The sequence below is a fragment of the Gavialis gangeticus genome, unplaced genomic scaffold, assembly GCF_001723915.1.
Source record: "Gavialis gangeticus isolate Ggan-Ray unplaced genomic scaffold, GavGan_comp1, whole genome shotgun sequence".
Taxonomy (NCBI): Eukaryota; Metazoa; Chordata; order Crocodylia; family Gavialidae; genus Gavialis; species Gavialis gangeticus.
In genome coordinates, this window is record NW_017729028.1 from 30,230,463 (window position 1) to 30,246,181 (window position 15,719).

A 15,719-nucleotide genomic window follows, 5' to 3' on the forward strand; every position below is an offset into this window, starting at 1 on the left:
CCAGCATGCTTTGCAGCCCTGGACTGGGCTGTGCTGTCTGCTCCAAGGTTGGAGCGGGGTTGGTCCCACCCCTCTGCTCCCTAGCTAGAGCAGAGAGGGCTGGCTTACTGTCCTCGCTGGCTGCCTCGCTGTCCCCACCCCACCAGACAAACCCAGGCTGTGGTCTGGGGCCTGGGGAGGGGAGTTAAACACCCTTCCCCCAAGTATGGAGCTGCCCTGACCTGCTAAATGTACTGCTGGCTGGTACTGTGGACTACAAATCCCAGAGGCACCAGGAAGCAGGAAGAGGAAGTGATGAGCAACTCTTTTGTATTTAATGCTCGCTTCAGAGAGAGAACTATTCTTGTTCAGGCTTTTATGAATTCAATGCCACTACCTTTTTCCCACCCATGCCCTCCTCGGCCTGACAGGTGGCCCCAGCTCAGGCAGACTCTCTAGCTATCTCCAGGCTGGGGCCTGGCCATGGCCCCCTCCACTTGAGCAGGAAGCGGGGCATAAAGTTTTGGAGAGCTTCTCTCTTCCCTTCACTTTGGCAGTGGCTGGCAGTCATGCTCTAGCGCCCTTCTGGTTTGAGCCATGGCAGGCATGTGGCTGCATTTCCTGAATCAGAAGTGAACATCTGTTCACTTGCTTCTCGGTTCAATCTCTGCATCTTAGACTTACCTGCAAAGGACTGAATCAATTCAGCCTCAGGCTTTTTGACTGTCTGTACTTTGTGCGGAAGGCCTTTTTAAGTGGAAACCGTCTTTGCGGGATAGAAACTGCTTTGTTTTCTTACGTTATTTGACAGTTTCTTATGTTATGGGTGAATTACTTACACAGCATCTTTCAGCACTGCTTTACAGCTCTGTTAATGCATGTAAAGAAGGTAATATTCACAATAAAGCTTCACATCACGCAATATACTTCTACTCCTTGTCATTGTAATATTTGTTTTGTATAGTTCAACAGGGTCAAGGTCTGGATTAGCAGTTGTGTGGATTTATGTAGGAAGGTAAGTAGGGAAGGGACTTTAATCCTGTTAATAGCATTCCAGATTCTCTCTCTCTCTCTTTTTTTTTTAATCTACATTAGTCATTTAAGTCCTTGGATTTTTTTAAATAGACTTTTAATACCTGCAGGTAAGGCCGTGGTGACTAGTAAAGCTCTTGTCCACTGTATCGGTATGCTTTTCATAAGAAAATGCTGTGAGTCTTGAATGAACGGACACTTGGTAAACCTTGTTCCTTCCCTCTCACAGTTAATAGATTTTGTGCTTGTAAGGGCTTTTTCCAACTGTCTAGTGTCCACATCATATTTCCCCTTGTATGAATTTCAACACTTCTTGTGTTAAATCTCTGTTTTCAATGTTCATTATTCAAGTACTTCAGCTCAGAGTGGATGTTCATGTTACACACATGTGCACGTGTACTCTGGCACAGTTCTGTCATAGCTCTTCCCCCAGGAAATGACCACGGTCAGATGCTCTGTGAAGAAGACTGTTCTGTGCGATTTCCAGAGACATTTATGGAGGAAAAGGCAAGGAAACGCTCTCTTGCTTGGCTGGAATCATTGGAGTATGTTGGCTGTGCAAGTCCACACTTGCCTCACTAATCCGATAACCTGTTTTTTTTTTTTTTTTTTTTTTTTTTTCCAGGAGGGTACATTTGAGATCCTCAGCCGTAGCTTTCAGAGATAAGAACACCACAGAGTTGTATGGAGAGTTATTTAAAATAGTAGATCAACTCCTTGTTTTAGCCACTGTCAACTGAGACTGAATACAAGCAGAGGAAAAAACCCTGTTGATGCTGATGTGTGGCTAATGAGACTAAAGTAGTACCAATGTATATTATATGAAGAGTTCCTTGATCACATTTTTTGAAAAAACTGGCATGAGCATGGATATTTCCAATCAAACATGTAACTTCATATACCTGAATTATTTAATGTCTAAAATTCTATAAGTCGTAGCTTTACATTGTATTTTTTTCAGCTTGGTACAACTGAGCTGTTTAATATAGATGAAGATCACTTGGCCTTAAATTTAATGAAATCCTAAGAGTAAATTCTGAGTTGCATTTTTCCACTTCATAAAAAAGCTCTTAAACCTGTTTTCAGTTTGTATGAAAACAAACAATTGTGCTTAATTTGAAGTTGCAGTAAGTGCCAAACTTTTGAGAATCGTGCTCTGAGCTTTGGGGTTTTCCACAGTTTATATTTTCGGCTTTATATTCCTAGTCAAGTAACTTCAGGTTTCTGGTTTTATGTTAGTTGTAGCAAGTGTGATATAACCTCTAAATATCATTTATTCAATTTTAAATGTATTGTGGAATTATTCCTAACTAATTTTTAATTGATTTACCTTATCTAAAGATGTTTATTTTAATTTTAATGTAGTTTTAATGGTTTTTCCAAAAAATGGAAAAACCATTAAAAATAAAAACTGTGATTCAATGACTTTTGAGGATTTTTTTTTTTTCATTTTGCTCAAGTGTTGGTATAATGTAATATCAGACCTGGATTGAAGTATTGGACTTCACTTAATTTGTACAATGAAATATTATAATATAGTCAACGTTTGCAATGGTGGAGGGTTTTCTGCAGTAGTAGTCTTGAGGATATGGAGGTAGTCACAGTTCTGCAAATTTTTGTTGGTTTGTAGTTTTTAAATGATGTGTTTTTAAATTTTACCTAGGAAGTTTTTCACTGACCAATTTTATCTCAAGTTTTTGAGGTAAGAATCTTTTCTGGGGGGAAATGGATTAGATTTTTCCAGACAGGACAATCTAGTGGGTAACATCAAATGACTGAGAGTGCCATTTTAGGACCACAGCAGCAGATGCATCAAATTTCCCACCAGCTGGCCCTCATTACCTGAGTTTTCCTCATTGCCGGTGGCCAAACTACCTATCGCTGTCCCCTACTGTTGGCTGCGTGTGGCTGCCTGCTTTTTAGCAGCAGCCCTTTCAGCACTTAGCAGACTACTCAAGATGCATACCTCCCGATCTAGCCCTGGGCTTCTGACTTCCTGGTTTTGGTTTCCTTAGTCCCGCTCATTGGTTCCTGTCACAGGGCACTGAAGTGCCCTGCTCCTATAAAGAGGTAGAGGTGCCGGTTGCCAGGGCAACCGCAGTTGGTCAGCTGACCGGAAGGGGGCAGGGCCTGACCTATATAAATATAATCCAGGCTGAGGCCAGGGAGGCAGTTCCCCGCTAGCAGCCAAGGGAGAAGGAGCTCTGCTGGAGTAAGCAGAGTAGAGAAGCCTGATGGCCTGAGCAGCTTCTGTTCGAGGATACCAGGTGGAGGAAGCCCTGGTAGGGATTTGAGTGATGGTTAGCCAGACGGCTTAGAGTTTACATTGTAGCCCAGGAGCTTGAGTTTTCTGTTTGTAGTTTTATAAAACCGGAGGACTGGGGGAGGCTATTAGGGGTTGGAGGAGGCCTCATGGGGGCTCCACGGTAGTGTGGGGGCCCTGGTGACAGAGAGGGCACAACATTCAGGGGTGCACTGACCCCGGCCCTGAGAAGGGGCACAGAGGATAGGGGGCCAGGTAAGGCTGAGGCTGCCTGAGCCCCACAGGAAATTTAAGACCCAAGGAGGGGATTTGGGGGCCAGGCATGGCTACGGCCACCTGAGCCCCAATTGTGAGAAGCCCCAGAGCGGGCACTCGCTTTAAGACCCAAGGAAGGGATTCAGGGCCAGGCACGGCTACAGCCACCTGAGCCCCAATTGCAAGAAGCCCCAGTGTGGGTGCAGGGGAGAAGCCCCAGTGCGGGCACGGTCGTGGGGAAGGCCCCAGTGTGCATCTGAGAGGGCACGGGCAACCACAGGAGAGGCCAGGAAGCGTCCGCGGGGAGCATGGACAACTGTGAGAGAAGCCTGGGAGCGCCCGTGGGGCGTAGGCTGCAAGGCGAGCCAGAGAGCAGCTGGGAGGGCGCGGGCAATTGCAAGACGAGCCGGGGGCACCCGTGAGGGCGCTGAAAGGGATTGACCATACAACGTCTGGTACATCTGCAAGGCTTGGGGCATGGTACAGGGGTGGTTGGAGCCACGCATAGCCCATAAGGCTGGGGTGCACCAAGTCAGTCAATACAGAACAGAGGCCAGGATAAACCAGAGCACCGTGTCCAAGGGGACAAAAAGGCAGCCTCCCTTATAAAATACCTAACATCAAAGACGTGGCGGGCGAGAATGAGGGTGCTTTATCTTGGACTTGGCACGGTAGGGGGTGTTTGGAGAGATCACGGCCGTTCCTAGGACCCTGCACCATGACAGTTCCTGATTCCTTATGCTCTGGGTCCTGCTTCATCCTGGGTTCTGGTTACCTGTTTCTGGTTCCAGACTCCAACTTGGCCTGTTTGTGCTTCTAGACCCCTGTCTTCTGCCAGGCAGAATTGTGGCTTAGCTAGGCAGTCACCCACCTCGTCATCTCATACAGCTGTAGTGGCCTGGTCCAGACTTCTTGACTAGTAATACAGGTCTGGATTCCTGCGCAGCCCCCCACCATGCCTGAACCCCCTTGGCCTGCGGTTCTGTCCAGAACAGTCTACGTCATGGCCCCTTTCATAGACCTCAGTCTCCTGACTCCCAGCTCTAATCTGGACCCTTGCTTCCCTGACCCTGTCTATTCCTGGGCTTCTGGACTGTGACCTCCTAGGGTCAAGCCCCAACCACTTAAGTCCTGGTCGTGCTCCTGTCATTTGTGTTTTTTGTCAATATTATCCTTATGCTTAAATAGCTCTTCTCCCCTGCTAGTGTGTTTAGCCTTTCCTCCCCTGAATTGGAGAGCACAATAATCTCCCCTTTCAACATTTGTTTTGCCAGGCTAACAATCTGGATTCTTTTTTTTCATATGCATTTTCCATTCTCCATATTATTCTAATACACCCCCTCTGCATCTGTTCCAGTTTGAATTAGTGTCTTGAACATGGAAGGATTCTGTACATAGCATTCCTGAAGAGGTGGTACCGATGCCTTACATGATGTCATTATCTTTTTCCTATCTCTGTTAAGATATTCTTGTCATGAAACCACTAAGGATTTTGTCAACTGAAGTCTCTGATCCTTGGATCATTGAGCAGGGCACATGTGAACCATATGACAGATGCCAATCAAACCTAGCCTTGACGTGAAGCTGGTGTCTTGAAGAGTCTTCTGGACCAGGTTCATTCCAGGTTTTGTACCTGCATTCTAAAATCATGTACATTTGCTGCATATTGGGAAAATTTTGTTTAATTTATGAGAGAGACTCTCAGCCTAAATGAGTGTAGATGGACAGGAGCAGATTTGCATCAAACTGGAAACCTTGCAGCAAGAAGAGAAAGAAGTGCTCTGATCATGATGGACACTGCACAGTGTGCCATCATAGACAGGGAAGCAGTTAATAAGAGAACAATGTCTGAAATTCCAGATGGGATAGATGAAGATGACAGTCATTCATTGTTATGCCCCTACAAATGAGCATGGTGAAAACAAGCGTGTGTCCTCATGACAAATTTGCTACACAGTGAGTTGACTTTACTGCACAGTAAAAGTGGAGCAGATGGACAACGCACTTGCCTGACTGTGTAGTAAATAATGCAAATCTATGCTGAAATTTCAGGGAAGAAGGTGGACTTAGCTTGGCTTTATTCCAAAGTTCCCCAGGCAAGTTCTGTTTTTGCAGTCCCAAAGCAAAAGGAAGAGAGGTTGACCATGAGAAATGCTCTGCAGCACATCAAAGTTGGAAGCAACAACCAGCAACACCACTGCTTGATGAAAACTGAGCATGTGAAAGCTGAAATGAGCTCTTCGCCTCACTTTTCAATAAGAACAGTGATGTTGATCATGGGAGCAAAGACAGGATGGCTCAAGGGAAAGAGGTTATGGAAACAGAAACTGCCACAGCCAAGGTGAAAATAAAAAAAAAATGTTTGGATCCTAGCCAGCAGGATAAGGATGATTGTCAACCCCAAATTCTGAAAGAGCTGGCAAATTAATTATAAATCTGTCAAATTCGGAGTGGCACCAGAGAGTTGGAGAAACTCCACAGTGGGCATGTCTACATGTGCATTTATTTGATCCAGCCTAAATTTACTCTGGTGTAAGCTACTTTGGAGTAAGTGCTTTCGGGCAAGCATCTACACATGTGGGGTTTAGGGAGCAGATTTGCTGCTCTTTGCACCAAGTTTCCTGCAGCCCTGAAATGGGCCCCTGCCGCCCAGGGGCTGGCAGGGAGCACGGGGCCAGGAGACAGCTATCTCCTGGCTCCAGGGGGCTGCCTGCTGCTGGGGCAGAGACAATGTCCTCATGCGTCAGCAGCAGGGAGCTCCTGGCCCTGATCAGGGGCTGGGGATTTGGAAAGAGCTGCAGGGGAGGGGCAGGTCCCAGCTCCCTGCCCTGATCTGCCAGTGTGGATTTCATGGCACCCTTCAAAAGACCTCAGGGTGCCTCAGTACCCTGATTAAGACTGACTGGATTAGTTTAACAGATTTATATGGCATTGTCCTGGGAAAAAGAGCTTGCAGGTTTTAGCTCACATACTTCACAGGTACTTAAAGTGATTCAATGGACTCTGTAGATTCCAGGACAACAGGCTTTCTCTTGGGAGAAACGCAACCTCTCTTTATACCCTGCTTGAATAAATAGTTTCTATTAGGTCACCACTCCATTGTTTTGCTTCTACATCTAGTCATCTGAATCCAACTCTTTGTGTATCCTCCACTGCTGTCTTAGTCACTTCATTGCTATATCTTAAAAAGAGGCGGAAGTGGGGATTTAGATGCTTACTGCTGTATTCACAGGCTCTCTTGGTCATTGGCTACTTGGTTTCATAAACCCTTTGCCCAGGTCAGTTCTACCCTTTCCCTTTGGTTCTTGACAGTTAATAGCTGATTAGCAGTGAGCAGAAGACTATGCTAGGGAGCACTGCAGGGAGGTAGAACATGCCCACTCTGCATAGGTTACACCCCAAAATAGATGTAACGTAGCCTCTTGAGAGCAGTGCTTGGCACATGCCAATGGGCAACCCCAGGACAACTTATTTACATGTGTCCAGTGCTACAGCAAGCCGCATTACTTGCTTTGAAGTGTTCTGTATGGAGTGGGTATTTGACAACATGCATGCCTTCCTCTGCACTATCATTTGTGAGACCACAACACTCCAGACTGACTCTGCAGGCTATGAACTTCAACCAAACTAGCCATCAAATAATGGACACAATCACTTACCTCTAATCAAGGAACAAGGACTTGCTACATCCTCATGAAATGAACTTCCTGCTTACCGCTGTCTGCACGTTACATTCAAAAAAGATCATTTGATCTGCTTCTGATCTCACTCTATTTTCAGTGCTAGAAAATGGTGAGTTTTGATGTTTTTAAGATACAGTTGTACAGCTGACTAATTTTGCTCCTCATTTTCAACATCATTTAATGGTAGATAATATTGCTACTGAAGGCTTTTGTTAAAGCTTGACTGGTAGGTAGAAATCATGAGATGGGAAGTAACTTGCTGATGATCATGGACATCTGAGACTCAGGGCTCGTCTACAGCATCATGACCACATAGCCTGCTAGACCATTTGGAAGTGTGTCCCAGCTACCAGCACCCACCTGCATGGTCCAAACCCAAAAGTAGACCTGTGAAGATGCTCTGGGGTTATTCCTAGGGGCTGCTCAACTCACTGGAGACTGAAATCTTGAGAGGCTGTAGAAGGATGTCCCAAGCATCTTCACAGGCCTGCTTCTGGGTTTAGAGTATGTCATGGGGCAGGGCATCCTTGGAAATGGCCCTTCCAGAGCATACCACCACTGCAGTGCAGACATACCATGGTATAAGTGAGAATATAATGTGAACACTTATAGGGGTTCAAGTAGCCTACCTTGTACTCATACAAATCAGTTGGTAATCCCAATTTCTAAGAGGCTGGTGGGCTGTTTCAGGCAGTTACATATCCTTATTGATTAGGTCTCTTTATATGGTGGTCTGTCTGTTTTACAGAGGAATAGTCAACCCTGTTGAGAGCCTAGCTGTGGGGCATTTGGATAAGCAAGAAGTATCGTATTGGGAGCAAAGCTCCCAGGAAAGTAATGAAGAGGAGGAAGAAGCAAGCTGCAAGAGGAACAGCTGGCTGCTGTGCTGGGGCCAAAGCAGGATTGGCTCCCTTCCTAGTGTCTGGGACAGGGTGGAGGGATTTTTTATTTATTAATCAAAGCCTTGACTTTGCTTTAGAGGACTGGCCGGGGAGCTCCTCAGGGAACAAATTCCCCTATGGAAGCCACCGGGCTAAGCAACCAGCTTGCCATGGGGATGCAGCTTGAAATATAATGTTTGTGTTACGATGCTAACTTTTTTTCTTTAAAAACCATGCCATGAGTTTTCTTAGAAACCGTGTCTCTTTGAATTAGCCCTTTCTCTCAGTTACACAAGATGTTCCCAGAATGTACTGATCATTATCTTTGTCAAATTAATGTGCGCATTGTTCACTTGGGGTTAAGGACTTCTGTATAAAATGCGATGGCTTCTTCATTAGTAATCCGCTAGGGAGTTTGCAAAGAGTTATACAATAGCACCCTGCTGATAAGGGATGGGAAACAAGAATGCGACTCCACTCTGGAATGATAAGGGAGACAGATTGGTGTTGTTCGTTCCAAGGTGTGGAGGTTTCTTTTTCTTGATTTATTTTTTGTACAGAAAGAGCTCCCAGCTCTGTATAATTCATTTCTGTTTAAAATGGAGCCCTTCCAGTTTGTAAACTAGAAAAAATATTTCAGAATTATTCGGCTTACACTAAACAAAAGAGCAGCAATGCAAATAAAGGCGGAGACTTCAGAGCAGTCAAATCTTTTGTTCTGCACAACACTAGCCCCAACAACAGATTCTGTCATGCTCCCTAGAGCTCTAAAACAAAGGATCCCCATGAGTGTTTACTTTGGCTTAAGGCTGAAACGGTTATTTTAAATGAATTAACACATGCAGTAATGCACTATGATGGTTTGCATAATGGTCGTGTCTATTTTCTCCTCTCTAGGTCACTCAGATGAGTCGCCCTGACCTCATTCTCTTTCTGATGAAGTATCTGATGGCTCTAGTGGTTGGGATACCTTCAGTTTTCTGGGTTGGAAGCAAGAAGACCTGTTTTGAATGGGCCAGCTTTTTCCATGGACGCAGGAAAAAAGAGTGAGTTGATATATGGCAGCTGAATCCATGAAATATTGGCAGATAAACTTCCTTGCCTGTAATCCTGAGAAGCACTTTGGGTTAATACTACTAAGGATTTTCTTCATGGAAGTAAGGACAGGTACAGAAGAAAACTTATACAGAAATGTTGCACTGCTCAATACGTTTTAAAAGCAAACAAAAGCCCTGTCATGTATTTGTCCGAGATTTGTTTTCCTGGCAACAGAATCAAGTAATGTGTTTCATCCATTATCTGCTTCCTTGTTCTCAAAAGAAATGAGATTGGGCATGGTCCTACAAACTTTTTATCTGTAGTGGAGGGCTGGAATAGAGTAGCTTCTTTCTTCAAAGACACAATTTCCTCAGCTGGACAGCTGATGTATATCACCTACAAAAACTGCCTCAGATATATTGTAATATGAAACAAAGATTTATTCATCAAGCTTCTGCAGCAGTTTGAGATTTTAATCCTTCTCTTGACCACTGGAATCTACTTTCAAAGTGCAGTTTGATTAAAATTACTGTGCAACTTGTCTTAGGGCTTTCTACAGTTGTTTTAGATTATGATAGTGTGTGACTTGAGGACAGTATCTATTGCTGAATAGCTGTGCCACATATTCTACAATATCAGTTTTCACACCTGGATTTACTGAGGAATTGCTAGCCTAGATGTGACTAGCACAGGCTGCCTAGAGGTGATAGGCTAGTTTGGACACTATGACACAGGACAGAAGTTTAGCACAATGGAGACGAAGGAAGTTTCATAACATCCCATTGCCTTACCATGAACATACTTGTTCACTTAAATCAGTGGGTCTCAAACATGTCAGACTCAAGACCACCTTCAGAAAATGTCAGCTCTTAGCTGTCACTCATTTCTTGGTCACAGAAAATAATAAAGCAATTCCTCTGTTTCAGAGAACTCAAAGAAGCCATAACAGGTCAGAATGTTTTTGACATCATTGATTCCTATTTGAAATCCTTGGGTTTGTTGTGAATCTTGCAGGTGTTTGCACACCGAACAACACTAATATTGAGTGTCACCTGGCAGGGTCTGTAAAAGGATCTCATGGCACCCCTGGAACTGTGGCACCCTGATTGATTGAAAATCACTGACTTAAATTGTGGGTAAAGTGCTGGGAGTCCTGCCATGTACCTGTCCTAGTTTTAATGCAGTAGGGCGGTAAAGCAGACCACATGCAGAGTAGCCTGCTGGCTCAAGCAGAACTCTTCTGCTGTGGCGGCCAGATCAGCAATGAGAGGCAGAGCTGGGTCTGTCTTCAAAGAGCTTTCAGTGGGCATCCTACTCCACAGACAGTGGACGTTTGATGAGCAGGGGGCATGGAAGGTGATGACTGATGACCACCAGAGGAAGATTTTAAAAAATCAAATTTACACAGAGGAAATGTTCTTCTGAGCAGAGCAAGTACTAAGCGTGTTCCTTTTCTTCAGTCCATCAAAAAAGGTGGGTGGTCTAGCAAATGCACAGGCTGGGAACTGCAACTACTAGCTAAAGGCCAAAGGCAAAATGTGATTGCTTCTGTATGGTTGTACTCCACCCAGCGCACTGTTTTTCTTGACTTAACACAAGCTAGATTTAAAAATGACCATTTGGGAAAAGGATCTGCTTTTTCTTCTGTGCTGATGAGGTACTTTTTGAAGGTGATATGAGCATATTGGTCCACTGCAATATCTCCAAAACTGTCAGAGATGAAAGCAAAAGCATACATTAAAAAAATATATTGTCTACTTTTTTTTGTATGCCGGCAGCTTCTCATATCCTATGGATTTTGTGAGGTAATGGGTTGAACTTTTAGTTACATTGCTATTACACTGCCATATGCTTTACATGCCTGAGTTAGAAAAACAATGACAGGTCTTACTGTAAGAGTAAGAGCATTGGCCAAAATGTTCATATTATATACTTAAAATTGGGCAACTATGAGTCCTGTTTAGGCAATGTGTGTGCCCAGGTTGTACCATCTTTGCTGCTATGTATTAAAGCAGCATGTTTATAGAATAAGCCAGTTAGTAAGGGCTCTTGCAATTTGCTTTTAAACCTTTGATGTTGCTGTAGTAATGTTAATTATTCTGCTTGTATGATTGGACCAGAACAGTAAATGAGAGTCGTCAGGTGCTGCAAGAGCCCGATTTCGCCCAGTCGCTCCTGAGGGATCCTAATACTCCCATCATCCGAAAGTCGAGAGGGACCTCCACCCAGGGGACCTCCACACATGCCTCATCTACTCAGCTGGCGATGATGGATGACCAAAGGAGCAAAGCAGGCAGCGTCCACAGCAAAGTGAGCAGTTATCATGGCAGCCTGCATAGGTCACGTGATGGCAGGTGAGTTTCCTTCACAGTTTTTAGAAGCTTAATGGAAATGGAGTCGATTGACCCACACACAGGGGACAACGTGCTCATTACTTACAGGTTTGCATTGACAGATCTTAGGCCACCAACATGTTAGAAGCCAAACCTCTGTCAATATTCACCTTTCTGAATCAGTCTCCCTGTCCTACTGGGTCCTTAAAGAATTTTAGCATCTGGCTTGTAATGCAGTAATGTACCGTGGACTCCAAGGAAGTGATATCAGTGCCACTGAATAAATTAGCTACCGAGCATGAATGCAGATGATGACTTTCTACAGAGATGCAACAGGTTATGTGTGTAGCAGCTAGCATGTGGGAAGCAACCTATTCCAAACTGAGTCTAACATTTGAATGGGGCTGCTCTGTACAGTTTTGTGTGTGTGTGTGTGTGTGAATAACCAAATACCAAATGTTCACCTGGTGTAAACTGTCATAACTCCTTTGAAATGAAACAAATACACACTGTAGCTTGAAGTATAGCTAAAGAGTATGACATTTGTCATTTTAGCAACTATTTACTATAGGATACGTACATATTGAAAAACAATCGCCTGACAATTTCCTGCGGTCATTCATTAGATTCATAACAGGGTCAGTATTAAAAAGCCAACCACCTCTTTCCCCACTACCCTAAAAAGATGCTTGCCCTTTTAGCTGAGATAAAATCAAACCTGTCTGTTTTATCTGGTTTCTGACATGCTGAGTTTCTTCAGGTTTTTATTGTAGTGGTAGTTCTTGCCTTGGGTCTTCTCCACACATTGGTTTACTCATAACGGCAGACAGGAGGGCGGATATAGCATATGCTGCTATCTATACTATTGTTATCCCTGTTTTCTAGATGGAAAAACTCAGGCAAAAGGAATGAAGCAGCTTGACTAAGGTCATGGCAGGTCAGTTACAGCCAGGAAAAGAAGTTTAGTTTTTTTCATAAAAATGCAATGTTATATATGGCAAGTTCCCTCCCCCACATTTTTCACATTTTTGCCCATGGTAATGAAGAACTTGACATTGTGTCTATAAATTAGGTATACCCCCTGCAGCTACAGAGGCGTGGAAGACCGACTACCTCACGGCAGTATGTCACGACTGACTGATCACTCCAGGCATAGCAGTTCTCACCGGCTTAACGAACAGTCGCGTCACAGCAGCATCAGGGATCTCAGCAGCAACCCCATGACACACATCACACATGGTACAAGCATGAACCGGGTTATCGAAGAGGATGGAACCAGTGCTTGATATGCGTTCAACAAAAACGATGAGCATATACGATAGTGTATCTTGGAGCCCCTTTCTCAGTAATATGATAATGCTCAGTATTATCATGCCTCTCATCAGGTGCTGATTTCACGCATCAGGAAGCTGAAAAGTTGGTTTCTCTTTTTCAGAGCCAGCTGTTCTCATGCTTACATCAAAGTTGGAATGTTTGATCTGCAATCTAGAGAATAACAAAAGTATAAGAGTTGGTTGTAGCTTCCAAATGAACCTACAAGTAGATAATTATTTATTTGATAATGGTTATTTTCCTGTCATGCACCACAGTTGAATTTGTCATTTGGAAACCCACCCAAGTAGTTTGTCTTTGTTTCAATAAATATTACCCTTAAAGATCCAATTGGTGAGGTCATGTTAAGAGTTCCAGGAAGCAGAAAGAAACTCTTGAATATTGAAGGGGTTCTTCTAAGTGACCTTTTTGTCTTTGATTTAGTTAATAAACTGGTAGTGTTTTTATTAAGCACAGAGGGCAGGCTGCATCTTAAATACTGTACAAAGGACATCTGTGAGAGATCAGTAGACATTTTTTTAAACAAGTACACTGGAAATGCAACAAAAGAATGAGCATTCTGGAGGAAGAATGAAAACTCCATTGAAGATCATGAGTTCTTACAGTTGTTCAGGCTGAAAAATTGGGATAGGGCAGTGAAAGGGTGTTTTTTTTGTATAACGTGTACTGTCCTTGCTTTTTTATTTTTTACAAAATGCTTTTTAAATATTGTACTTGTTTACAATTTCTGTGGGAAGAGGTGGAAAGGTCACTTTGAACCAGTTAACCCAGTTAATTTAAAAATGAGTGGTTCGATATTAACATATGAACATTGCAGTTGAGCTTTGCCTATTTCTGACCTATAAAATATAGGTAGTGGGGGAACCTGGATTTTTCCCTTAACCTGAGAGGAGATATTGTGATCCCTCAGGGATCCATGAGTGCACAGATGTATCAGCCCAACTTCACCTATGTAGGCAGAGAGGGGGGATGCATTGTCAGGAGCTTACTACCACTGTGCTGTTTTGGGACTAAGCAAAGTGTCAGGCTAAAACCCACCTAGTTAGGTGGAGTGTGCACTGCATAGAGGATTAGTTCTTACTGTAGGTTCTTCCATTCCAGAATAGGTTCAGAGAACAGAAACGTGGGGGGGGGGGATTTCAATATTTTTTGTGAATAATTTTGCTCTCATTTTGCCTTTAGGATATATCATGTCCTTGTCAACATTGCAGGCGGAGTCCAATCATATTTAATATGGTACAGTAGATCTTCTGGAGCAGCTATGTTATAAGTTTCAAGTATTGCTCACTATGAGGAAACACTGGTTACATTTGAACCTACCTCATTAATTACTGGAGAACATTGCTGGGAAACGTACACTTACTTTTTCATTGTCCTCACATACATTCCCTTGGTTGACCTGTTTCAGGCATGTTGAAAAGCCTTTGTAATGCTTGGATGGTATAGCTCAGGGGCAAAAATAAGGCAACAACTCAGTATCTGTACTTCAGAGGCTTTTGAGAGCAACAAGAGCTGGGCCTTGCAAACATGATTCATTTTAATTGTGCCCCAGTGACACTACAGCAAATCACTTAGCTGTGCTAATCTTTGAAATCAAAGGTTACTCTGGGAGTCACCTTGCCTTTAATAGCAGAGTTACTGTAAATTGTTTTTCCTAGTCAGACCAGGCTTTGCTCCAAAGGAGAAGCATGAACCAAAACCAACTTCAAATAAAAAGCTTTAGAAGCCACTCTGCTCTCCTCTCTATGTCAATCCTACTATTAAGGATGGAAGTTAATGGCTCAGCTTTGTGTGTAGCAAGCTGCCACAATGATAGTATACAGTGCTAATAGTCTGATTATTCTCTACCTTCTTTTTCAGAGCACAGGGAGTATGCAAAGTTTGTCAAGTGGCTTTTGTTGGACATGTTACAATTCCACATCAACAATGATGACAAAATATGAGGTTGTTTAAGCTTATTTTAGCTTAAACTTTGCAACTTTCTTCTTGCTTCAGCAAAGGGATGATGATTTATAGGAATTTGGATTTACTAAGGGAGTTGATCATCATCCATATTTTAATATAATGGAACAAAATAATGTAAAGTGTTTACATTGATTGTTTGGCAATACTGTTCTCATTGCGACCGGGCTTTGACTTGTTTTATACTGTGTGTGGGGATGGATGGTTGTGCTTACATCCATGTTAATTTGAAATGGGTTAATTGTGGGGTTTAACTCTTCAGCTTCACAGAGGAACCTCTTTCACTGGAGGCTTTCAAGAAGAGGCTGGACAAGCGCCTGGGATGGTTTAGGGACAGCAAATGCTTTATCTGTGTTGGTGTGGGGATGGGGACTGAGATGGCTCTTCATTCTGTGTTCCAGATGTAGATGTTTTTAGCCTGTTCCTCACTCTTATTATTCTAGATCTGGAGCACAGAGTAAAAGCTCCATTACTGCAGCGGTGATTTAAAATGCAAGATACTGGTCTCAGCAGCTGCCTCTCTTCCCCTCCCATGCTTCTTCCCCATAATCACAGCTCCACTGCCTCTTAGCTTCAGAACTGAATTACTATGCTGTATGGTATTTTATAGCACCTTTCTCTTTTATAATCAGAGCCCTTTACAAATGGGTAAGCAAGCTTCACCTTGTCCGTGTAAGGTTGTCACAGCCTGCTGCCCAACCACCTAGCTTGTGGGACAGCTGCTCCCCCGAGACAACCCCATAGCATAAGCACTCTTCTCCCTGAGCTCTGTCCTCCTGCAGAGAACGTGGGAGCAAACCCCTTCTCCCAGACTTCAGCTAACCTCCTCTTGTCCCACGATGCTGCTGTCTGAACAGGGGCTCCATTAGTTCAATCAAATAACTCTTGGCCCTGGTCTGGCAGAGAGATACTACAGCCCTACTGTCAAATGCTGGCTTTTGCCTCCATGGAAGTGGAGCAT

The 15,719-nt window shown here is 43.6% G+C and overlaps 1 protein-coding gene across 2 annotated transcripts in view; it reads left to right on the top strand.

The window, feature by feature from the left end:
* Window positions 1-15,213, top strand: part of FZD3 (frizzled class receptor 3) — a 105,620-nt gene extending 90,407 nt beyond the window's left edge. The window contains exons 4-7 of one of the 2 annotated variants that reach the window (XM_019520883.1): window positions 8,991-9,139; window positions 11,252-11,485; window positions 12,350-12,401; window positions 12,537-12,627. In XM_019520883.1, the coding sequence (XP_019376428.1) occupies window positions 8,991-9,139; window positions 11,252-11,485; window positions 12,350-12,386 (420 nt within the window). In that variant the 3' untranslated portion in view covers window positions 12,387-12,401; window positions 12,537-12,627. Of the gene's footprint in view, window positions 1-8,990; window positions 9,140-11,251; window positions 11,486-12,349; window positions 12,402-12,536 lie in introns of both variants that reach the window. The other variant, XM_019520881.1, reaches the window with a different exon arrangement.
* The last annotated feature ends 506 nt before the right edge of the window (window positions 15,214-15,719 follow it).